Below are 27,004 nucleotides of genomic sequence, written 5' to 3'. Positions count from 1 at the left end.
AATGGAAGGAATTCAAGCGGTTAAATTATGGGGTAAATTGAAGGAATTCAAGGGGTTAAATTATGGGGTAAATGGAAGGAATTCAAGGGGTTAAATTATGGGGTAAATGGAAGGAATTCAGGGGTGAAATTATGGGGAAAATGGAAGGAATTCAAGGGGTTAAATTATGGAGTAAATGTTAGGAATTCAAGGGGTTAAATTATGGGGTGAATGGAAAGAATTCAGGGGTTAAATTATGGGGAAAATGGAAGGAATTCAAGGGGTTAAATTATGGAGTAAATGTTAGGAATCCAGGGGTTAAATTATGGGTTAAATGGAAAGAATTCAGGGGTTAAATTATGGGGAAAATGGAAGGAATTCAAGGGGTTAAATTATGGGGTTAATGGAAGGAATTCAAGGGGTTAAATTATGGGGTGAATGGAAAGAATTCAGGGTTTAAATTATGGGGAAAATGGAAGGAATTCAAGGGGTTAAATTATGGGGTAAATGGAAGGAATTCAAGGGGTTAAATTATGGGGTGAATGGAAAGAATTCAGGGGTTAAATTATGGGGAAATGGAAGGAATTCAAGGGGTTAAATTATGGGGTAAATGGAAGGAATTCAAGGGGTTAAATTATGGGGTAAATGGAAGGAATTCAAGGGGTTAAATTATGGGGTAAATGGAAGGAATTCAGGGGTTAAATTATGGGGAAAATGGAAGGAATTCAAGGGGTTAAATTATGGAGTAAATGTTAGGAATCCAGGGGTTAAATTATGGGTTAAATGGAAAGAATTCAGGGGTTAAATTATGGGGAAAATGGAAGGAATTCAAGGGGTTAAATTATGGTGTGAATGGAAGGAATTCAAGGGGTTAAATTATGGGGTGAATGGAAAGAATTCAAGGGGTTAAATTATGGGGTGAATGGAAAGAATTCAGGGGTTAAATTATGGGGTAAATGGAAGGAATTCAAGGGGTTAAATTATGGGGTGAATGGAAAGAATTCAAGGGGTTAAATTATGGGGTGAATGGAAAGAATTCAGGGGTTAAATTATGGGGTGAATGGAAGGAATTCAAGGGGTTAAATTATGGGGTAAATGGAAGGAATTCAAGGGGTTAAATAATGGGGTGAATGGAAAGAATTCAGGGGTTAAATTATGGGGAAAATGGAAGGAATTCAAGCGGTTAAATTATGGGGTAAATGGAAGGAATTCAAGGGGTTAAATTATGGGGTAAATGGAAGGAATTCAAGGGGTTAAATTATGGGGTAAATGGAAGGAATTCAGGGGTGAAATTATGGGGAAAATGGAAGGAGTTCAAGGGGTTAAATTATGGAGTAAATGTTCGGAATCCAGGTGTTAAATTATGGGTTAAATGGAAAGAATTCAGGGGTTAAATTATGGGGAAAATGGAAGGAATTCAAGGGGTTAAATTATGGGGTAAATGGAAGGAATTCAAGGGGTTAAATTATGGGGTGAATGGAAAGAATTCAGGGGTTAAATTATGGGGAAAATGGAAGGAATTCAAGGGGTTAAATTGTGGAGTAAATGTTAGGAATCCAGGGGTTAAATGGAAAGAATTCAGGGTTTAAATTATGGGGAAAATGGAAGGAATTCAAGGGGTTAAATTATGGGGTAAATGGAAGGAATTCAAGGGGTTAAATTATGGGGTAAATGGAAGGAATTCAGGGGTGAAATTATGGGGAAAATGGAAGGAATTCAAGGGGTTAAATTATGGAGTAAATGTTAGGAATCCAGGGGTTAAATTATGGGTTAAATGGAAAGAATTCAGGGGTTAAATTATGGGGAAAATGGAAGGAATTCAAGGGGTTAAATTATGGTGTAAATGGAAGGAATTCAAGGGGTTAAATAATGGGGTGAATGGAAAGAATTCAAGGGGTTAAATTATGGGGTGAATGGAAAGAATTCAGGGGTTAAATTATGGGGTAAATGGAAGGAATTCAAGGGGTTAAATTATAGGGTGAATGGAAAGAATTCAAGGGGTTAAATTATGGGGTGAATGGAAGGAATTCAAGGGGTTAAATAATGGGATGAATGGAAAGAATTCAGGGGTTAAATTATGGGGAAAATGGAAGGAATTCAAGCGGTTAAATTATGGGGTAAATGGAAGGAATTCAAGGGGTTAAATTATGGGGTAAATGGAAGGAATTCAAGGGGTTAAATTATGGGGTAAATGGAAGGAATTCAGGGGTGAAATTATGGGGAAAATGGAAGGAATTCAAGGGGTTAAATTATGGAGTAAATGTTCGGAATCCAGGTGTTAAATTATGGGTTAAATGGAAAGAATTCAGGGGTTAAATTATGGGGAAAATGGAAGGAATTCAAAGGATTCAATTATGGGGTAAATGGAAGGAATTCAAGGGGTTAAATTATGGGGTGAATGGAAAGAATTCAGGGGTTAAATTATGGGGAAAATGGAAGGAATTCAAGGGGTTAAATTATGGGGTGAATGGAAAGAATTCAGGGGTTAAATTATGGGGAAAATGGAAGGAATTCAAGGAGTTAAATTATGTAGTAAATGTTAGGAATCCAGGGGTTAAATTATGGGTTAAGTGGAAAGAATTCAGGGGTTAAATTATGGGGAAAATGGAAGGAATTCAAGGGGTTAAATTATGGGGTAAATGGAAGGAATTCAAGGGGTTAAATTATGGGGTGAATGGAAAGAATTCAGGGGTTAAATTATGGGGAAAATGGAAGGAATTCAAGGGGTTAAATTATGGGGTAAATGGAAGGAATTCAAGGGGTTAAATTATGGGGTAAATGGAAGGAATCCAAGGGGTTAAATTATGGGGTAAATGGAAGGAATTCAGGGGTGAAATTATGGGGAAAATGGAAGGAATTCAATGGGTTAAATTATGGAGTAAATGTTAGGAATCCAGGGGTTAAATTATGGGGAAAATGGAAGGAATCCAGGGGTTAAATTATAGAGTAAATGGAAGGAATCCAGGGGTTAAATTATGGGTTAAATGGAAGGAATCCAGGGGTTATGTTGTGGGGTAAATGGAAGGAATCCAGGAGTTAAATTATAGTGTAAATGGAAGGAATCCAGGAGTTAAATTATAGGGTAAATGGAAGGAATCCAGGGGTTAAAATATGGGGTAAATGGAAGGAATTCATTGGTTAAATTATGGGGTAAATGGAAGGAATCCAGGAGTTAAATAATGGGGTGAATGGAAGGAATTCAGGGGTTACATTATGGGGTAAATGGAAGGAATCCAGGGGTTAAATTATGGGGTAAATGGAAGGAATTCAGGGGTGAAATTATGGGGAAAATGGAAGGAATTCAAGGGGTTAAATTATGGAGTAAATGTTAGGAATCCAGGGGTTAAATTATGGGTTAAATGGAAAGAATTCAGGGGTTAAATTATGTGGAAAATGGAAGGAATTCAAGGGGTTAAATTATGGGGTAAATGGAAGGAATTCAAGGGGTTAAATTATGGGGTGAATGGAAAGAATTCAGGGGTTAAATTATGGGGAAAATGGAAGGGATTCAAGGGGTTAAATTATGGAGTAAATGTTAGGAATCCAGGGGTTAAATTGTGGGTTAAATGGAAAGAATTCAGGGGTTAAATTATTGGGAAAATGGAAGGAATTCAAGGGGTTAAATTGTGGGGTAAATGGAAGGAATTCAAGGGGTTAAATTATGGGGTGAATGGAAAGAATTCAGGGGTTAAATTATGGGGAAAATGGAAGAAATTCAAGGGGTTAAATTATGGGGTAAATGGAAGGAATTCAAGGGGTTAAATTATGGGGTAAATGGAAGGAATTCAGGGGTGAAATTATGGGGAAAATGGAAGGAATTCAAGGGGTTAAATTATGGAGTAAATGTTAGGAATCCAGGGGTTAAATTATGGGTTAAATGGAAAGAATTCAGGGGTTAAATTATGGGGAGAATGGAAGGAATTCAAGGGGTTAAATTATGGGGTAAATGGAAGGAATTCAAGGGGTTAAATTATGGGGTGAATGGAAAGAATTTAAGGGGTTAAATTATGGGGAAAATGGAAGGAATTCAAGGGGTTAAATTATGGGGTAAATGGAAGGAATTCAAGGGGTTAAATTATGGGGTAAATGGAAGGAATTCAAGGGGTTAAATTATGGGGTGAATGGAAAGAATTCAGGGGTTAAATTATGGGGAAAATGGAAGGAATTCAAGGGGTTAAATTATGGGGTAAATGGAAGGAATTCAAGGGGTTAAATTATGGGGTAAATGGAAGGAATTCAAGGGGTTAAATTATGGGGTAAATGGAAGGAATTCAGGGGTGAAATTATGGGGAAAATGGAAGGAATTCAAGGGGTTAAATTATGGAGTAAATGTTAGGAATCCAGGGGTTAAATTATGGGTTAAATGGAAAGAATTCAGGGGTTAAATTATGGGGAAAATGGAAGGAATTCAAGGGGTTAAATTATGGGGTAAATGGAAGGAATTCAAGGGGTTAAATTATGGGGTGAATGGAAAGAATTCAAGGGGTTAAATTATGGGGTGAATGGAAAGAATTCAGGGGTTAAATTATGGGGAAAATGGAAGGAATTCAAGGGGTTAAATTATGGTGTAAATGGAAGGAATTCAAGGGGTTAAATTATGGGGTGAATGGAAAGATTTAAAGGGGTTAAATTATGGGGTGAATGGAAAGAATTCAGGGGTTAAATTATGGGGTAAATGGACGGATTTCAAGGGGTTAAATTATGGGGTGAATGGAAAGAATTCAAGGGGTTAAATTATGGGGTGAATGGAAAGAATTCAGGGTTTAAATTATGGGGAAAATGGAAGGAATTCAAGGGGTTAAATTATGGGGTAAATGGAAGGAATTCAAGGGGTTAAATTATGGGGTGAATGGAAAGAATTCAGGGGTTAAATTATGGGGAAAATGGAAGGAATTCAAGCGGTTAAATTATAGGGTAAATTGAAGGAATTCAAGGGGTTAAATTATGGGGTAAATGGAAGGAATTCAAGGGGTTAAATTATAGGGTAAATGGAAGGAATTCAGGGGTGAAATTATGGGGAAAATGGAAGGAATTCAAGGGGTTAAATTATGGAGTAAATGTTAGGAATCCAGGTGTTAAATTATGGGTTAAATGGAAAGAATTCAGGGGTTAAATTATGGGGAAAATGGAAGGAATTAAAGGGGTTAAATTATGGGGTAAATGGAAGGAATTCAAGGGGTTAAATTATGGGGTGAATGGAAAGAATTCAGGGGTTAAATTATGGGGAAAATGGAAGGAATTCAAGGGGTTAAATTATGGAGTAAATGTTAGGAATCCAGGGGTTAAATTATGGGTTAAATGGAAAGAATTCAGGGGTTAAATTATGGGGAAAATGGAAGGAATTCAAGGGGTTAAATTATGGGGTTAATGGAAGGAATTCAAGGGGTTAAATTATGGGGTGAATGGAAAGAATTCAGGGGTTAAATTATGGGGAAAATGGAAGGAATTCAAGGGGTTAAATTATGGAGTAAATGTTAGGAATCCAGGGGTTAAATGGAAAGAATTCAGGGTTTAAATTATGGGGAAAATGGAAGGAATTCAAGGGGTTAAATTATGGGGTAAATGGAAGGAATTCAAGCGGTTAAATTATGGGGTGAATGGAAAGAATTCAGGGGTTAAATTATGGGGAAATGGAAGGAATTCAAGGGGTTAAATTATGGGGTAAATGGAAGGAATTCAGGGGTGAAATTATGGGGAAAATGGAAGGAATTCAAGGGGTTAAATTATGGAGTCAATGTTAGGAATCCAGGGGTTAAATTATGGGTTAAATGGAAAGAATTCAGGGGTTAAATTATGGGTTAAATGGAAGGAATTCAATGGGTTAAATTTTGGTGTAAATGGAAGAAATTCAAGGGGTTAAATTATGGGGTGAATGGAAAGAATTCAAGGGGTTAAATTATGGGGTGAATGGAAAGAATTCAGGGGTTAAATTATGGGGTAAATGGAAGGAATTCAAGGGGTTAAATTATGGGGTGAATGGAAAGAATTCAAGGGGTTAAATTATGGGGTGAATGGAAAGAATTCAGGGATTAAATTATGGGGTGAATGGAAGGAATTCAAGGGGTTAAATTATGGGGTAAATGGAAGGAATTCAAGGGGTTAAATAATGGGGTGAATGGAAAGAATTCAGGGGTTAAATTATGGGGAAAATGGAAGGAATTCAAGCGGTTAAATTATGGGGTAAATGGAAGGAATTCAAGGGGTTAAATTATGGGGTAAATGGAAGGAATTCAAGGGGTTAAATTATGGGGTAAATGGAAGGAATTCAGGGGTGAAATTATGGGGAAAATGGAAGGAGTTCAAGGGGTTAAATTATGGAGTAAATGTTCGGAATCCAGGTGTTAAATTATGGGTTAAATGGAAAGAATTCAGGGGTTAAATTATGGGGAAAATGGAAGGAATTCAAGGGGTTAAATTATGGGGTAAATGGAAGGAATTCAAGGGGTTAAATTATGGGGTGAATGGAAAGAATTCAGGGGTTAAATTATGGGGAAAATGGAAGGAATTCAAGGGGTTAAATTATGGAGTAAATGTTAGGAATCCAGGGGTTAAATGGAAAGAATTCAGGGTTTAAATTATGGGGAAAATGGAAAGAATTCAAGGGGTTAAATTATGGGGTAAATGGAAGGAATTCAAGGGGTTAAATTATGGGGTAAATGGAAGGAATTCAGGGGTGAAATTATGGGGAAAATGGAAGGAATTCAAGGGGTTAAATTATGGAGTAAATGTTAGGAATCCAGGGGTTAAATTATGGGTTAAATGGAAAGAATTCAGGGGTTAAATTATGGGGAAAATGGAAGGAATTCAAGGGGTTAAATTGTGGTGTAAATGGAAGGAATTCAAGGGGTTAAATTATGGGGTGAATGGAAAGAATTCAAGGGGTTAAATTATGGGGTGAATGGAAAGAATTCAGGGGTTAAATTATGGGGTAAATGGAAGGAATTCAAGGGGTTAAATTATGGGGTGAATGGAAAGAATTCAAGGGGTTAAATTATGGGGTGAATGGAAAGAATTCAGGGGTTAAATTATGGGGTGAATGGAAGGAATTCAAGGGGTTAAATTATGGAGTAAATGTTCGGAATCCAGGTGTTAAATTATGGGTTAAATGGAAAGAATTCAGGGGTTAAATTATGGGGAAAATGGAAGGAATTCAAGGGATTCAATTATGGGGTAAATGGAAGGAATTCAAGGGGTTAAATTATGGGGTGAATGGAAAGAATTCAGGGGTTAAATTATGGGGAAAATGGAAGGAATTCAAGGGGTTAAATTATGGGGTAAATGGAAGGAATCCAGGGGTTAAATTATGGGGTGAATGGAAGGAATTCAAGGGGTTAAATTATGGGGTGAATGGAAAGAATTCAGGGGTTAAATTATGGGGAAAATGGAAGGAATTCAAGGGGTTAAATTATGGGGTAAATGGAAGGAATCCAGGGGTTAAATTATGGGTTGAATGGAAGTTACACTTTCGTGTTAATTGTCCAATTGTCCCCTTGAAATGAAAGGTCAGCGAATGGCTGTCAGCCTGCATGGGATTGTCTGATGTCCACTCCCTCTGGGTGTGGCTCCACCCCAGGAGCCTGCAACTATCCAATCTGTCCTTGGACAGGAAGACCGTGGCGGCTGTAAGTCCGACGACCTCAGGAATAGTTCAGGGGGTGATCTGATGTCAGCATGAGAAACAGCTAAAGGTGACCCCTTTCCTCACCCCTTTCCTGCTGTGACTTGGGCAGTGTCTGTGCAAGAGATATAAAAACTGAAATGAAATATGAGTTATCATTCGGTAAAGTTGATTACCAGCAACCGAAGGAGGTTCGGGCCTCCTGCCCTGCGAACCAACGTTGTTTCCTGAGCTTTCTCCATCAAAACCAGACAGTTCCTATGGGCAGGTCCACACCTCCCACTGACTAAAACTGGTAGACCTCACGGGTGGGCAGAGGGGGATTAGCATGGTCACAGGGAACAATTACACTTTACCAAACCGTTTTAATCAAACACATACAGAGGCCAATCACACGGTTCTGATCATTTCCATCGGTGGAAAAACACCATGTTAATAGAGCATATAGTTTAGGCTAAAGTTAATAAATGAGATTTATTGCCGGAATGTACATTTATACAGAAGCAAGAGCAATCATCAGGTGAATAATAACACTGTATTTAACTTATATCAATACTTCAAACTATTTTTTGAAACCCAAATAACAAAGGGTTTCAACATTCTTGGAGTCCTTTAACTGAATCATGGATGATTAGAACATAATCAGTGCATTGGATGGAGTTCAGCTCACCACCATTCTATCGAAGTCCTGTTAGAATGAGTGATCTCAGGAGACGAGAGCTGCTCTTCCAGGTATGGTCTTCATTTGCTCGGAAGTTGCGGCTAGGTTTTTTGAAGAACGCCCTTCTTCTTGGTCAAAGCACACCCGCTGTATCACAGGTGTTAATCTTGAGCAGGTTATTTTCCCAGAGTATACTCCCTGATGGGTGAGCCAGTACAGGGAAAGCTCAAACTCCTCACACTCAGAAACGTGCAAAGATTGCCGTGAGTTATTAGTCAAACAATCTCAACCTGATGGGGGATCTGTCGACAGCCCTGAATACAAACAAAATCAGCCACCCTCTTCAAACCTCAATATTCCCTCAAAAGTGTTGGTGCTGAGTATTTAATCCCACATCACATGAAGGAATGTTTTCAGAAACAGCAGACATGGCTCGATTTAAAAATCACAGAGTATCAGCCGAGCCACAAATTCATATTCAGAAATACATGATACAGGTTGGTATTAGGACCACTGCTCTTTTTGAGATATATTAATGATCTGGACTTGGGTATAGAGGGTATAATTTCAAAATTTGCAGATGACACAAAACTCGGAAATGTAGTAAACAATGTGGAGGATAGTAACAGAGTTCAGGAGGACACAGACAGACTGGTGAAATGGGCAGACACATGGCAGATGAAATTTAACACAGAGAAGTGTGAAGTGATATATTTTGGTGGGAAGAATGAGGAGAGGCAATAGAAACTAAATAGTACAATTTTAAAGGGGGTGCAGGAACAGAGAGACCTGGGGGTGTATGTACACAAATCATTGAAGGTGGTAGGACAGTTGAGAAGGCTGTTAAAAAAGCATATGGGATCCTGGGCTTTATAAATAGAGGCATGGAATGCAAAAGCAAGGAAGTTATACTAAACCTTTATAAATCACTGGTTAGGCCTCAGCTGGAGTATTGTGTCCAATTCTGGGCACCGCACTTTAGGAAGGATGTCAAGGCCTTAGAGAGGGTGCAGAGGAGATTTACTAGAATGGTTCCAGAGATGAGGGACTTCAGTTATGTGGAGAGACTGGAGAAGCTGGGATTGTTCTCCTTAGAACAGAGAAGGTTAAGGGGAGATTTAATAGAGATGTTCAAAATCATGAAGGGTTTTGATAGAGTGAATAAGGAGAAACTGTTTCCAGTGGTGGAAGGGTCAGTAACCAAAGGACACAGATTTAAGGTGATCGGCAAAAGAACCAGAGGGGAGATGAGGAAACATTTTTTTACGTAGCGAGGAGGTGATACTGTTCTGGGAGATGTCACACTGGGAGGAGGAGGAGGTGAGACTGTTCTGGGAGATGTCACACTGGGAGGAGGAGGAGGTGGTGAGACTGTTCTGGGAGATGTCACACTGGGAGGAGGAGGAGGTGAGACTGTTCTGGGAGATGTCACACTGGGAGGAGGAGGAGGAGGTGAGACTGTTCTGGGAGATGTCACATTGGGAGGAGGAGGAGGAGGAGGAGGAGGTGGTGAGACTGTTCTGGGAGATGTCACACTGGGAGGAGGAGGAGGAGGTGAGACTGTTCTGGGAGATGTCACACTGGGAGGAGGAGGAGGAGATGAGACTGTTCTGGGAGATGTCACACTGGGAGGAGGAGGAGGAGGTGAGACTGTTCTGGGAGATGTCACACTGGGAGGAGGAGGAGGAGGTGAGACTGTTCTGGGAGATGTCACATTGGGAGGAGGAGGAGGAGGAGGAGGTGGTGAGACTGTTCTGGGAGATGTCACACTGGGAGGGAGGAGGAGGAGGTGGTGAGACTGTTCTGGGAGATGTCACACTGGGAGGAGGAGGAGGTGGTGAGACTGTTCTGGGAGATGTCACACTGGGAGGAGGAGGAGGAGGTGAGACTGTTCTGGGAGATGTCACACTGGGAGGAGGAGGAGGAGGTGAGACTGTTCTGGGAGATGTCACACTGGGAGGAGGAGGAGGTGGTGAGACTGTTCTGGGAGATGTCACACTGGGAGGAGGAGGAGGAGGTGAGACTGTTCTGGGAGATGTCACACTGGGAGGAGGAGGAGGAGGTGAGACTGTTCTGGGAGATGTCACACTGGGAGGAGGAGGAGGAGGTGAGACTGTTCTGGGAGATGTCACACTGGGAGGAGGAGATGGTGAGACTGTTCTGGGAGATGTCACACTGGGAGGAGGAGGTGGTGAGACTGTTCTGGGAGATGTCACTCTGGGAGGAGGAGGAGGAGGTGAGACTGTTCTGGGAGATGTCACACTGGGAGGGAGGAGATGGTGAGACTGTTCTGGGAGATGTCACACTGGGAGGAGGAGGAGGAGAGACTGTCCTGAGAGATGTCACTCTGTAAGGATTTCTATCCCGTGTGGGCGCGCTGGTGCCTGAGGAGGCTCGAGGACAGTGTGAAGGTCTTGTTACAAACCTCACACCTGAAGGGTTTCTCCCCAGTGTGGACGCGCTGGTGTCTCAAGAGGGTTGATGACTTTAAGAAAGCCTTGTCACAAACCTCACACTTGAAGGGTTTCTCTCCTGTGTGGGTCCGTCTATGATGTAGAAGGTCTGACGACTGTGAGAAAGCTCGGTCACAAACCTCACACCTGAAGGGTCTCTCCCCTGTGTGGGTCCTCTGGTGGACCAGGAGAGTGGATGAATAGGTGAAGTCTCGCTCACAAACCTCACACCTGAAGGGTCTCTCCCCTGTGTGGGTCCGCTGGTGTTCCAGGAGGTTTGATGACTTTGTGAAAGCTTTGTTACAAACCTCACACCTGAAGGGTCTCTCCCCTGTGTGGGTCCTCTGGTGTTCCAAGAGACTCGATGACTGTGTGAAAGCTTTATGGCAAATCTCACACCGGAACGGTTTTCCATCTGCCTGAATGCCCTGGTGTTGCCGGAGATCAGACGATTGAGTGAAGGCTTTGTCACAAACCTGGGACCGGAATGGTTTCTTATCCCTGTGGGTGCGCTGGTGTCTCAGGAAACCTGATAACCGAGTGAAACTTCTGTCACACACCTCGCACGTGAAAGGCCTCTCACCTGTGTGAATGAGCCGGTGGTTCACTAGGGTCGACAACTGTGCAAAAGCCTTGTCACACACCTCACACTTGAACGGCCTCTCACCTGTGTGGGTGCGCTGGTGTTGTAGGAGCACCCACGATTGCTTGAAGGCCCTGCCGCACACCTCACACTTGAAAGGCCTCTCACCTGTGTGGGTGCGCTGGTGTTGTAGGAGGACCCATGACTGTTTGAAGGCCTTGTCACACACCTCACACTTGAATGGATTCTCTCCCATGCACCTGCCCTGTGTTACAGGAGAAGCAATGGCTGCGCTAAGGCTTTGTCACGCACCCTGTACCTGGACGCACCTGTGGATCAGAGGGTCTAATGACTAGGTGAAGCTCTTCTCACACGCCTCACTCTGGAGCAGCCTCTCACCTGTAAGAATGTGTCAGTGGTTCATGAGGCTCGATGAGTGATTGAGGATCTCCTCACGCCCCTCGCCCTGAACGACCTCTCACCTGGGAGGATGTGTCCATCAGAAGGTCCAATGATTGTTGACCCTGCAAAGTGTTCCTCACACCTCTCACCCTGAATGACCTCTCACCTCACTGGATGGTCCAGTGTTTCAGGAGCGTTGATATCAGTGTTAAAACCACTGCTTGTGGAACCCGAGAGACTTCTTCCCGTTACAGGTCCCTCCACCCCCCCCGGACTGACCGATCTCCCACAGCCGAACCTTGGGAAAGGCTGGTCCTGATGGGATGCTGGACACTGGTCAGTGTCACTTCTGATGATGTATCAAAGTTCTCCGGATCGATTGGATTACTGGAGATGGTTTTACTGTGGAATCGTCCCTTGCGTTAATGTCGGGACCTCCTTGGCCGCAGGTCGGGACCTCCTTGGCCGCAGGTCGGGAACTCCTTGGCCGCAGGTCGGGAACTCCTTGGCCGCAGGTCGGGACCTCCTTGGCCGCAGGTCGGGAACTCCTTGGCCGCAGGTCGGGACCTCCTTGGCCGCAGGTCGGGAACTCCTTGGGCGCAGGTCGGGACCTCCTTGGCCGCAGGTCGGGAACTCCTTGGGCGCAGGTCGGGACCTCCTTGGCCGCAGGTCGGGAACTCCTTGGGCGCAGGTCGGGACCTCCTTGGCCGCAGGTCGGGACCCCCTTGGGCGCAGGTCGGGACCCCCTTGGGCGCAGGTCGGGACCTCCTTGGGCGCAGGTCGGGACCCCCTTGGCCGCAGGTCGGGACCCCCTTGGCCGCAGGTCGGGACCCCCTTGGGCGCAGGTCGGGACCTCCTTGGGCGCAGGTCGGGACCCCCTTGGGCGCAGGTCGGGATTTATCTTCGATGTCTATCCTCTGCTTTAATACAGGACGATTCTTCTGTAAAACGATAAAGAAATGTTTTTTCCTCTAATTCTCTCGATTGCTGTGAAGGTGCTGACCCGACACTAGGAGACTGTTCCACACTGAGGGTCAGTAGGTTATTGAACTCTAGTGGGCATCGTGCAGCCCTCACTGAACACCTGACCACTTTCTGGCTCTTTACACTAGGTATTTTCCTGGGTTTAGGGTCACCAGACTTGCCCATGAGTGGACTTTGCACCTCCTGCGATCCACAGTGTCCCTATTCCTTGGTCAATGTAGGTAGATGACTGTGAGATCCAGGGGTGGTAACAGAGATCCCTGACTGGAACGTATCTCGGGCCACTGTGTGAATTAGCCTCTCTTCAACAGACCAACTGAACATCCAGTCTTAACCGAGACTCAGCCCACAACCAACAAACTACTTCAATTTACACACGACAGCTGAATGATCAGGAAACAATACAAAACAGCGAGTCATAGATTTCTTTACATAAAATAAGATGTCACTCACCTTCTTCCGAAATATCAACTTTAAAGCACAACCTCACCACTGAGAACTGACCCCTCTCTACCGTGGGACAGGGTGAACTGACCCCCCCTCTACCGTGGGTCAGGGTGAACTGACCCCTCTCTACCGTGGGACAGGGTGAACTGACCCCTCTCTACCGTGGGACAGGGTGAACTGACCCCCCCTCTACCGTGGGTCAGGGTGAACTGACCCCTCTCTACCGTGGGACAGGGTGAACTGACCCCTCTCTACCGTGGGACAGGGTGAACTGACCCCTCTCTCCTGTGGGTCAGGGTGAACTGACCCCTCTCTCCTGTGGGTCAGGGTGAACTGACCCCTCTCTCCTGTGGGTCAGGGTGAACTGACCCCTCTCTCCTGTGGGTCAGGGTGAACTGACCCCTCTCTCCTGTGGGTCAGGGTGAACTGACCCCTCTCCACCGTGGGACAGGGTGAACTGACCCCTCTCCACCGTGGGACAGGGTGAACTGACCCCTCTCCACCGTGGGACAGGGTGAACTGACCCCTCTCTCCTGTGGGTCAGGGTGAACTGTGGCATCGACCTCTGCGGCAGCTGGCTGCAAAACCTGAAACACGAACATTAGATTTAAACAGACGAAGCTCAATGTAATCCTGAATCAGGGACCCCGGGCACTGAGCTGTTCAGGAACAACAACAACCTGCATTGATATAGCACAGTAAAACATCCCAAGGTGCTTCACAGGAGCGATTATCAAACAAAATTTCACACCAAGCCACATAAGGAGATATTCGGGCTGGTGACTAAAAGTTTGGTCAAAGAGGAAGGTTTTAAGGAGCATCTTAAAGGAGGAGAGAGAGGCGGAGAGTTTTAGGGAGGGAATTCCAGAGCTTAGGGCCGAGGCAGCTGAAGGCACGGCCGCCAATGGTGGAGCGATTAAAATCGGGGATGCGCAAGAGGCAAGAATTGGAGGAGCGCAGAGATCTCGGAGGGTTGTAGGGCTGGAGGAGGTTACAGAGATAGGGAGGGGGCGAGGGCCATGGAGGGATTTGTAAACAAGGATGAGAATTTTAAAATCGAGGCATTCCCAGGAGCCAGTGTAGGTCAGCGAGCACAGGGGGTGATGGGAGAACGGGACTTGGTGTGAGTTAGGATACGGGAGCAGAGTTTTGGATGAACTCAAGTTTATGGAGGGTGGAAGATGGGAGGCCGGCCAGGAGAGCATTGGAATAGTCTAGTCTGGAGGTAACAAAGGCACGGATGAGGGTTTCAGCAGCAGATGAGCTGAGGGAGGGGTGGAGACGGGCGATGTTACGGAGGGGGAAGTAGGCGGTCTTGGTGATGGAGCGGATATGGGGTCAGAAGCTCATCTCAGGGTCAAATAGGACCCCAAGGTTGCGAACGGTCTGGTTCAGCCTCAGACAGTGGCCAGGGAGAGGGATGGAGTCGGGGGTCTGGGGAACGGAGTTTGTGGTGGGGACCGAAGACAATGACTTCAGTCTCCCCAATATTTAATTGGAGGAAATTTTTGCTGCTCCAGTCCTGGATGTCGGGCAAACAATGTGACCAATGAGAGAGAGTGGAGGGGTCGAGGGAGGTGGTGGTGAGGTCGAGCTGGGGGTCGTCAGTGTACATGTGGAACCTGACATTGTGTTTTAGGATGATGTCACCGAGGGGCAGCGTGTAGATGAGAAATAGGAGGGGACGAAGGATCGATCCTTGGGGGACTCCAGAGGTAACGGTGCGGGAGTGGGAAGAGAAGCCATTGCAGGTGATTCTCTGGCTACGACTGGATAGATAAGAATGGAACCAGGTGAGCGCAGTCCCACCCAGCTGGACGATGGAGGAGAAGCTATTGGTGGATATATAATTCTAAACCCACCAAAAGATCACCAGCTCAGGCTGAAGCGCTGGGAATTCGAATGGGTCAAAGCAATTCAGCAGAACTGAAATGACTGTGTTGAATTCACACAGAGAAGCCCGTCAAACACACAGAGTGGTGAAGAAGCAGAATTTCCCTCTGACTAACCAACAATACACCCCACACAGTGAGGCTGAGACACACTCCTGGGTTTAACCCTTCATTTACAGTGGGAGAATTAAAAAGGCGAACACCAAGAAATTCATAGATAAAAATACTACAACCATATGAGAATATTAGTGTTTAAACAGCGTGAATTCGAAGAAAGTGGACAACAACACGTAACAGTACACAGGTCCACTGACCACAACCCACTGCCCACACACAGCACTGACTGTACACAGGTCCACTGACCACAACCCACTGCCCACACACAGCACTGACTGTACACAGGTCCACTGACCACAACCCACTGCCCACACACACAGCACTGACCACAACCCACTGCCCACACACAGCACTGACAGTACACAATCCCACAGACTACAACCCACTGCCCACACACAGCACTGACAGTACACAATCCCACAGACTACGACCCACTGCCCACACACAGCACTGACCACAACCCACTGCCCACACACAGCACTGACCACAACCCACTGCCCACACACACAGCACTGACTGTACACAGGTCCACTGACCACAACCCACTGCCCACACACACAGCACTGACCACAACCCACTGCCCACACACACAGCACTGACTGTACACAGGTCCACTGACCACACACAGCACTGACTGTACACAATCCCACAGACGACAACCCACTGCCCACACACAGCACTGACAGTACACAATCCCACAGACCACAACCCACTGCCCACACACAGCACTGACAGTACACAATCCCACAGACCACAACCCACTGCCCACACACACAGCACTGACCACAACCCACTGCCCACACACACAGCACTGACTGTACACAGGTCCACTGCCCACAGACAGCACTGACTGTACACAATCCCACAAACCACAACCCACTGCCCACACACAGCACTGACTGTACACAATCCCACAGACCACAACCCACTGCCCACACACAGCACTGACTGTACACAGTCCCACAGACCACAACCCACTGCCCACACACAGCACTGACTGTACACAATCCCACAGACTACAACCCACTGCCCACACACAGCACTGACAGTACACAATCCCACAGACCACAACCCACTGCCCACACACACAGCACTGACAGTACACAATCCCACAGACCACAACCCACTGCCCACACACAGCACTGACAGTACACAATCCCACAGACCACAACCCACTGCCGACACACAGCACTGACAGTACACAGGTCCACTGCCCACACACAGCACTGACAGTACACAATCCCACAGACCACAACCCACTGCCCACACACAGCACTGACTGTACACAATCCCACAGACTACAACCCACTGCCCACACACACAGCACTGACAGTACACAATCCCACAGACCACAACCCACTGCCCACACACAGCACTGACTGTACACAATCCCACAGACTACAACCCACTGCCCACACACAGCACTGACAGTACACAATCCCACAGACTACAACCCACTGCCCACACACAGCACTGACAGTACACAATCCCACAGACTACAACCCACTGCCGACACACAGCACTGACAGTACACAATCCCACAGACCACAACCCACTGCCGACACACAGCACTGACAGTACACAGGTCCACTGCCCACACACAGCACTGACAGTACACAATCCCACAGACCACAACCCACTGCCCACACACAGCACTGACTGTACACAGTCCCACTGCCCACACACACAGCACTGACTGTACACAGTCCCACTGCCCACACACACAGCACTGACTGTACACAATCCCACAGACTACAACCCACTGCCCACACACAGCACTGACAGTACACAATCCCACAGACTACAACCCACTGCCCACACACAGCACTGACAGTACACAATCCCACAGACCACAACCCACTGCCCACACACAGCACTGACTGTACACAGTCCCACAGACCACAACCCACTGCCCACACACAGCACTGACAGTACACAATCCCACAGACTACAACCCACTGCCGACACACAGCACTGACAGTACACAATCCCACAGACCACAACCCACTGCCGACACACAGCACTGACAGTACACAGGTCCACTGCCCACACACAGCACTGACAGTACACAATCCCACAGACCACAACCCACTGCCCACACACAGCACTGACTGTACACAGTCCCACTGCCCACACACACAGCACTGACTGTACACAGTCCCACTGCCCACACACACAGCACTGACTGTACACAATCCCACAGACTACAACCCACTGCCCACACACAGCACTGACAGTACACAATCCCACAGACTACAACCCACTGCCCACACACAGCACTGACAGTACACAATCCCACAGACCACAACCCACTGCCCACACACAGCACTGACTGTACACAATCCCACAGACTACAACCCACTGCCCACACACAGCACTGACTGTACACAATCCCACAGACCACAACCCACTGCCCACACACAGCACTGACTGTACACAATCCCACAGACTACAACCCACTGCCCACACACACAGCACTGACTGTACACAATCCCACAGACTACAACCCACTGCCCACACACACAGCACTGACTGTACACAATCCCACAGACCACAACCCACTGCCCACACACAGCACTGACAGTACACAATCCCACAGACCACAACCCACTGCCCACACACAGCACTGACTGTACACAGTCCCACTGCCCACACACACAGCACTGACTGTACACAATCCCACAGACTACAACCCACTGCCCACACACAGCACTGACTGTACACAATCCCACAGACCACAACCCACTGCCCACACACAGCACTGACTGTACACAGTCCCACTGCCCACACACACAGCACTGACTGTACACAGTCCCACTGCCCACACACACAGCACTGACTGTACACAATCCCACAGACTACAACCCACTGCCCACACACAGCACTGACTGTACACAATCCCACAGACTACAACCCACTGCCCACACACAGCACTGACTGTACACAGTCCCACTGCCCACACACACAGCACTGACTGTACACAATCCCACAGACTACAACCCACTGCCCACACACACAGCACTGACTGTACACAATCCCACAGACTACAACCCACTGCCCACACACACAGCACTGACAGTACACAATCCACAGACCACAACCCACTGCCCACACACACAGCACTCAACAACAGGAAATCTATAAGAATCCTCAGACACTCTGCACCTCCTGGATAATCACACCTCACTGTCTGATTATCAGCAATGACCCATGAACAAAACTCAGCCTGTAAATCAGAAGGGAAATGCTGTGCACAAATCCCAGCTTCCGATAAACACATCCAATATCCAAGACTCAGCCCCAGACAAACAGGCCTCTCAGCTGGATCCTCACAGCACAAGGGGCATTTCTGTTCCCTTCTTATTTCCCCAGAAGACTTTATTCGTTCATGGGATGTGGGCGTCGCTGGCGAGGCCGGCATTTATTGCCCATCCCTAATTGCCCTTGAGAAGGTGGTGGTGAGCCGCCTTCTTGAACCGCTGCAGTCCGTGTGGTGAAGGTTCTCCCACAGTGCTGTTAGTGAGGCAGTTCCTAGATTTTGACCCAGCGACGATGAAGGAACGGCGATATATTTCCAAGTCGGGATGGTGTGTGACTTGGAGGGGAATGTGCAGGTGGTGTTGTTCCCATGTGCCTGCTGCCCTTGTCCTTCTAGGTGATAGAGGTCGCGGGTTTGGGAGGTGCTGTCGAAGAAGCCTTGGCGAGTTGCTGCAGTGCATCCTGTGGATGGTACACACTGCAGCCACTGTGCGCCGGTGGTGAAGGGAGTGAATGTTTAGGGTGGTGGATGGGGTGCCAATCAAGCGGGCTGCTTTGTCCTGGATGGTGTCGAGCTTCTTGAGTGTTGTTGGAGTTGCACTCATCCAGGCAAGTGGAGAGTATTCCATCACACTCCTGACTTGTGCCTTGTAAATGGTGGAAAGGCTTTGGGGAGTCAGGAGGTGAGTCACTCGTTGCAGAATACCCAGCCACTGACCTGCTCTCGTAGCCACAGTAGTTATGTGGCTGGTCCAGTTAAGTTTCTGGTCAATGGTGACCCCCAGGATGTTGATGGTGGGGGATTTGGTGATGGTAATGCCGTTGAATGTCAAGGGGAGGTGGTTCGAATCTCTCTTGTTGGAGATGGTCATTGCCTGGCACTTGTCTGGCGCGAATGTTACTTGCCACTTATCAGCCCAAGCCTGGATGTTGTCCAGGTCTTGCTGCATGCGGGCTCGGACTGCTTCATTATCTGAGGGGTTGCGAATGGAACGGAACACTGTGCAATCATCAGTGAACATCCCCATTTCTGACCTTATGATGGAGGGAAGGTCATTGATGAAGCAGCTGAAGATGGTTGGGCCGAGGACACTGCCCTGAGGAACTCCTGCAGCAATGTCCTGGGGCTGAGATGATTGGCCTCCAACAACCACTACCATCTTCCTTTGTGCTAGGTGTGACTCCAGCGACTGGAGAGTTTTCCCCCTGATTCCCATTGATTTCAATTTTACTTGGGCTCCTTGGTGCCACACTCGGTCAAATGCTGCCTTGATGTCAAGGGCAGTCACTCTCACCTCACCTCTGGAATTCAGCTCTTTTGTCCATGTTTGGACCAAGGCTGTAATGAGGTCTGGAGCCGAGTGGTCCTGGCGGAACCCAAACTGAGCATCGGTGAGCAGGTTATTGGTGAGTAAGTGCCTCTTGATAGCATTGTCGATGACAGCTTCCATTAATTTGCTGATAATTGAGAGTAGACTGATGGGGCGGTAATTGGCCGGATTGGATTTGTCCTGCTTTTAGTGGACAGGACACACCTGGGCAATTTTCCACATTGTCGGGTAGATGCCAGTGTTGTGGCTGTACTGGAACAGTTTGGCAAGACGCGCAGCTAGTTCTGGAGCACAAGTCTTCAGCACTACAGCCGGGATGTACAATCTGTACAAACCCTGTTCCCTCACTCTCTGGATATTATTGTCCGCAATCTGTACAAACCCTGTCCCTTCACTCTCTGGATATTATTGTACACAATCTGTACAAACCCTGTCCCTTCACTCTCTGGATATTATTGTACACAATCTGTACAAACCCTGTCCCTTCACTCTCTGGATATTATTGTACACAATCTGTACAAACCCTGTCCCTTCACTCTCTGGATATTATTGTACACAATCTGTACAAACCCTGTCCCTTCACTCTCTGGATATTATTGTACACAATCTGTACAAACCCTGTCCCTTCACTCTCTGGATATTATTGTACACAATCTGTACAAACCCTGTTCCTTCACTCTCTGGATATTATTGTACACAATCTGTACAAACCCTGTCCCTTCACTCTCTGGATATTATTGTACACAATTTGTACAAACCCTGTTCCCTCACTCTCTGGATATTATTGTACACAATCTGTACAAACCCTGTTCCCTTCACTCTCTGGATATTATTGTACACAATCTGTACAAACCCTGTTCCCTCACTCTCTGGATATTATTGTACACAATCTGTACAAACCCTGTCCCTTCACTCTCTGGATATTATTGTACACAATCTGTACAAACCCTGTCCCTTCACTCTCTGGATATTATTGTACACAATCTGTACAAACCCTGTCCCTTCACTCTCTGGATATTATTGTACACAATCTGTACAAACCCTGTTCCCTCACTCTCTGGATATTATTGTCCACAATCTGTACAAACCCTGTTCCTTCACTCTCTGGATATTATTGTACACAATCTGTACAAACCCTGTTCCCTTCACTCTCTGGATATCATTGTACACAATCTGTACAAACCCTGTTCCCTTCACTCTCTGGATATTATTGTCCACAATCTGTACAAACCCTGTTCCCTCACTCTCTGGATATTATTGTACACAATCTGTACAAACCCTGTTCCCTCACTCTCTGGATATTATTGTACACAATCTGTACAAACCCTGTCCCTCACTCTCTGGATATTATTGTACACAATCTGTACAAACCCTGTTCCCTCACTCTCTGGATATTATTGTACACAATCTGTACAAACCCTGTTCCCTCACTCTCTGGATATTATTGTACACAATCTGTACAAACCCTGTTCCCTCACTCTCTGGATATTATTGTACACAATCTGTACAAACCCTGTTCCTTCACTCTCTGGATATTATTGTCCACAATCTGTACAAACCCTGTCCCTTCACTCTCTGGATATTATTGTACACAATCTGTACAAACCCTGTTCCCTCACTCTCTGGATATTATTGTACACAATCTGTACAAACCCTGTTCACTCACTCTCTGGATATTATTGTACACAATCTGTACAAACCCTGTTCCCTCACTCTCTGGATATTATTGTACACAATCTGTACAAACCCTGTTCCCTCACTCTCTGGATATTATTGTACACAATCTGTACAAACCCTGTTCCCTCACTCTCTGGATATTATTGTACACAATCTGTACAAACCCTGTTCCTTCACTCTCTGGATATTATTGTACACAATCTGTACAAACCCTGTTCCCTCACTCTCTGGATATTATTGTCCACAATCTGTACAAACCCTGTCCCTTCACTCTCTGGATATTATTGTACACAATCTGTACAAACACTGTTCCCTCACTCTCTGGATATTATTGTACACAATCTGTACAAACCCTGTTCCCTCACTCTCTGGATATTATTGTACACAATCTGTACAAACCCTGTCCCTTCACTCTCTGGATATTATTGTGCACAATCTGTACAAACCCTGTTCCCTCACTCTCTGGATATTATTGTACACAATCTGTACAAACCCTGTCCCTTCACTCTCTGGATATTATTGTACACAATCTGTACAAACCCTGTTCCCTCACTCTCTGGATATTATTGTGCACAATCTGTACAAACCCTGTTCCCTCACTCTCTGGATATTATTGTACACAATCTGTACAAACCCTGTTCCCTCACTCTCTGGATATTATTGTACACAATCTGTACAAACCCTGTCCCTTCACTCTCTGGATATTATTGTACACAATCTGTACAAACCCTGTCCCTTCACTCTCTGGATATTATTGTACACAATCTGTACAAACCCTGTTCCCTTCACTCTCTGGATATTATTGTACACAATCTGTACAAACCCTGTTCCCTTCACTCTCTGGATATTATTGTACACAATCTGTACAAACCCTGTTCCCTTCACTCTCTGGATATTATTGTACACAATCTGTACAAACCCTGTTCCCTTCACTCTCTGGATATTATTGTACACAATCTGTACAAACCCTGTTCCCTTCACTCTCTGGATATTATTGTACACAATCTGTACAAACCCTGTTCCCTCACTCTCTGGATATTATTGTACACAATCTGTACAAACCCTGTTCCCTCACTCTCTGGATATTATTGTACACAATCTGTACAAACCCTGTTCCCTCACTCTCTGGATATTATTGTACACAATCTGTACAAACCCTGTCCCTTCACTCTCTGGATATTATTGTACACAATCTGTACAAACCCTGTTCCCTCACTCTCTGGATATTATTGTACACAATCTGTACAAACCCTGTTCCCTCACTCTCTGGATATTATTGTACACAATCTGTACAAACCCTGTTCCTTCACTCTCTGGATATTATTGTACACAATCTGTACAAACCCTGTCCCTTCACTCTCTGGATATTATTGTACACAATCTGTACAAACCCTGTCCCTTCACTCTCTGGATATTATTGTACACAATCTGTACAAACCCTGTTCCTTCACTCTCTGGATATTATTGTACACAATCTGTACAAACCCTGTCCCCTCACTCTCTGGATATTATTGTACACAATCTGTACAAACCCTGTCCCTTCACTCTCTGGATATTATTGTACACAATCTGTACAAACCCTGTCCCCTCACTCTCTGGATATTATTGTACACAATCTGTACAAACCCTGTCCCTCACTCTCTGGATATTATTGTACACAATCTGTACAAACCCTGTCCCTTCACTCTCTGGATATTATTGTACACAATCTGTACAAACCCTGTTCCTTCACTCTCTGGATATTATTGTACACAATCTGTACAAACCCTGTTCCCTTCACTCTCTGGATATTATTGTACACAATCTGTACAAACCCTGTCCCTTCACTCTCTGGATATTATTGTACACAATCTGTACAAACCCTGTTCCTTCACTCTCTGGATATTATTGTACACAATCTGTACAAACCCTGTCCCTTCACTCTCTGGATATTATTGTACACAATCTGTACAAACCCTGTTCCCTTCACTCTCTGGATATTATTGTACACAATCTGTACAAACCCTGTTCCTTCACTCTCTGGATATTATTGTACACAATCTGTACAAACCCTGTCCCTTCACTCTCTGGATATTATTGTACACAATCTGTACAAACCCTGTTCCCTTCACTCTCTGGATATTATTGTACACAATCTGTACAAACCCTGTTCCCTCACTCTCTGGATATTATTGTACACAATCTGTACAAACCCTGTTCCCTCACTCTCTGGATATTATTGTACACAATCTGTACAAACCCTGTTCCCTCACTCTCTGGATATTATTGTACACAATCTGTACAAACCCTGTCCCTTCACTCACTGGATATTATTGTACACAATCTGTACAAACCCTGTTCCCTCACTCTCTGGATATTATTGTACACAATCTGTACAAACCCTGTTCCCTCACTCTCTGGATATTATTGTACACAATCTGTACAAACCCTGTTCCTTCACTCTCTGGATATTATTGTACACAATCTGTACAAACCCTGTCCCTTCACTCTCTGGATATTATTGTACACAATCTGTACAAACCCTGTTCCTTCACTCTCTGGATATTATTGTACACAATCTGTACAAACCCTGTCCCTTCACTCTCTGGATATTATGGTACACAATCTGTACAAACCCTGTCCCTTCACTCTCTGGATATTATTGTACACAATCTGTACAAACCCTGTTCCTTCACTCTCTGGATATTATTGTACACAATCTGTACAAACCCTGTCCCTTCACTCTCTGGATATTATTGTACACAATCTGTACAAACCCTGTCCCTCACTCTCTGGATATTATTGTACACAATCTGTACAAACCCTGTTCCCTCACTCTCTGGATATTATTGTACACAATCTGTACAAACCCTGTCCCCTCACTCTCTGGATATTATTGTACACAATCTGTACAAACCCTGTTCCCTCACTCACTGGATATTATTGTACACAATCTGTACAAACCCTGTCCCCTCACTCTCTGGATATTATTGTACACAATCTGTACAAACCCTGTTCCCTCACTCTCTGGATATTATTGTACACAATCTGTACAAACCCTGTCCCTCACTCTCTGGATATTATTGTACACAATCTGTACAAACCCTGTCCCCTCACTCTCTGGATATTATTGTACACAATCTGTACAAACCCTGTTCCTTCACTCTCTGGATATTATTGTACACAATCTGTACAAACCCTGTTCCTTCACTCTCTGGATATTATTGTACACAATCTGTACAAACCCTGTCCCCTCACTCTCTGGATATTATTGTACACAATCTGTACAAACCCTGTTCCCTCACTCTCTGGATATTATTGTACACAATCTGTACAAACCCTGTTCCCTCACTCTCTGGATATTATTGTACACAATCTGTACAAACCCTGTTCCTTCACTCTCTGGATATTATTGTACACAATCTGTACAAACCCTGTTCCCTCACTCACCCTCTCCACTCTCCTCACTTGGTTTTCAGACACTGGCAGGAAGTGAACCAGCTGCGGAAGGGGAGGAGAGAATGGGCAGGGTGGGTGGGCTCTCTGATTGACACGTCCAACAGCCAATCAGGGTCTGCAATACATTGATCACACACCCACATGTGATGTCAGACACAGAGCCCCTGGGAGTGACGGGTTGCTCTTCACACATTGTCACTCTCACTGAATTGTTCAAACTGTGTCACTGGGGAAACCCTTTAACATCCACCGATTTCATACAGGGCCAGGAGGGAGGCTAATCACTGTGGCCCCATCCCCAGACACTGAACCCCGGGGATCGTCCCGTCCCAGACACTGAACCCTGGGGATCGTCCCGTCCCAGACACTGAACCCTGGGGATCGTCCCGTCCCAGACACTGAACCCCAGGGATCGTCCCGTCCCAGACACTGAACCCTGGGGATCGTCCCGTCCCAGACACTGAACCCTGGGGATCGTCCCGTCCCAGACACTGAACCATGGGGATCGTCCCGTCCCAGACACTGAACCCTGGGGATCGTCCCGTCCCAGACACTGAACCCTGGGGATCGTCCCGTCCCAGACACTGAACCCCGGGGATCGTCCCGTCCCAGACAGTGAACCCCGGGGATCGTCCCGTCCCAGACACTGAACCCTGGGGATCGTCCCGTCCCAGACACTGAACCCTGGGGATCGTCCCGTCCCAGACACTGAACCCTGGGGATCGTCCCTTCCCAGACACTGAACCCCGGGGATCGTCCCGTCCCAGACACTGAACCCTGGGGATCGTCCCGTCCCAGACACTGAACCCTGGGGATCGTCCCGTCCCAGACACTGAACCCTGGGGATCGTCCCGTCCCAGACACTGAACCCCGGGGATCGTCCCGTCCCAGACAGTGAACCCCGGGGATCGTCCCGTCCCAGACACTGAACCCCGGGGATCGTCCCGTCCCAGACAGTGAACCCCGGGGATCGTCCCGTCCCAGACACTGAACCCCGGGGATCGTCCCGTCCCAGACACTGAACCCCGGGGATCGTCCCGTCCCAGACACTGAACCCCGGGGATCGTCCCGTCCCAGACACTGAACCCTGGGGATCGTCCCGTCCCAGACACTGAACCCCGGGGATCGTCCCGTCCCAGACAGTGAACCCCGGGGATCGTCCCGTCCCAGACACTGAACCCCGGGGATCGTCCCGTCCCAGACACTGAACCCCGGGGATCGTCCCGTCCCAGACACTGAACCCCGGGGATCATCCCGTCCCAGACAGTGAACCCCGGGGATCGTCCCGTCCCAGACACTGAACCCTGGGGATCGTCCCGTCCCAGACAGTGAACCCAGGGGATCGTCCCGTCCCAGACACTGAACCCTGGGGATCGTCCCGTCCCAGACAGTGAACCCAGGGGATCACCCCGTCCCAGACACTGAACCCTGGGGATCGTCCCGTCCCAGACAGTGAACCCTGGGGATCGTCCCGTCCCAGACACTGAACCCTGGGGATCGTCCCGTCCCAGACACTGAACCCAGGGGATCGTCCCGTCCCAGACAGTGAACCCCGGGGATCGTCCCGTCCCAGACAGTGAACCCCGGGGATCGTCCCGTCCCAGACACTGAACCCCGGGGATCGTCCCGTCCCAGACACTGAACCACAGGGATCGTCCCGTCCCAGACACTGAACCCTGGGGATCGTCCCGTCCCAGACACTGAACCACAGGGATCGTCCCGTCCCAGACACTGAACCCCGGGGATCGTCCCGTCCCAGACAGTGAACCCCGGGGATCGTCCCGTCCCAGACAGTGAACCCCGGGGATCGTCCCGTCCCAGACACTGAACCCCGGGGATCGTCCCGTCCCAGACACTGAACCCCGGGGATCGCCCCATCCCCAGACACTGAACCCCGGGGATCGCCCCATCCCCAGACACTGAACCCCGGGGATCGCCCCGTCCCAGACACTGAACCCCGGGGATCGTCCCGTCCCAGACACTGAACCCCGGGGATCGCCCCATCCCCAGACACTGAACCCCGGGGATCGTCCCGTCCCAGACACTGAACCCCGGGGATCATCCCGTCCCAGACACTGAACCCCGGGGATCGCCCCGTCCCAGACACTGAACCCTGGGGATCGTCCCGTCCCAGACACTGAACCCCGGGGATCATCCCGTCCCA

At 47.0% G+C, this 27,004-nt stretch overlaps 1 protein-coding gene across 1 annotated transcript; it reads right to left on the bottom strand.

The window, feature by feature from the left end:
- Positions 1-8,054: 8,054 nt before the first annotated feature.
- Positions 8,055-24,881, bottom strand: LOC137310069 (zinc finger protein ZFP2-like). The gene is made up of 2 exons (XM_067978037.1): positions 24,832-24,881; positions 8,055-12,637 (listed from the first exon to the last, which is right to left on the bottom strand). The coding sequence occupies exon 2, from the start codon at positions 11,548-11,550 to the stop codon at positions 10,618-10,620; it is 933 nt and encodes a 310-aa protein (XP_067834138.1). The 5' UTR covers positions 11,551-12,637; positions 24,832-24,881; the 3' UTR covers positions 8,055-10,617.
- Positions 24,882-27,004: the final 2,123 nt, after the last annotated feature.

This window comes from Heptranchias perlo, unplaced genomic scaffold (genome assembly GCF_035084215.1).
Source record: "Heptranchias perlo isolate sHepPer1 unplaced genomic scaffold, sHepPer1.hap1 HAP1_SCAFFOLD_210, whole genome shotgun sequence".
In the NCBI taxonomy this organism is placed as follows: domain Eukaryota; kingdom Metazoa; phylum Chordata; class Chondrichthyes; order Hexanchiformes; family Hexanchidae; genus Heptranchias; species Heptranchias perlo.
The sequence above is the reverse complement of the archived record's forward strand: the minus strand, read 5'-3'. Positions and strand labels throughout refer to the sequence as shown.

Bases quoted from the DNA above. Each gene is read 5' to 3' on its own strand.
- LOC137310069 (XM_067978037.1), bottom strand. From the start codon at position 11,550: ATGGGAGAGAATCCATTCAAGTGTGAGGTGTGTGACAAGGCCTTCAAA.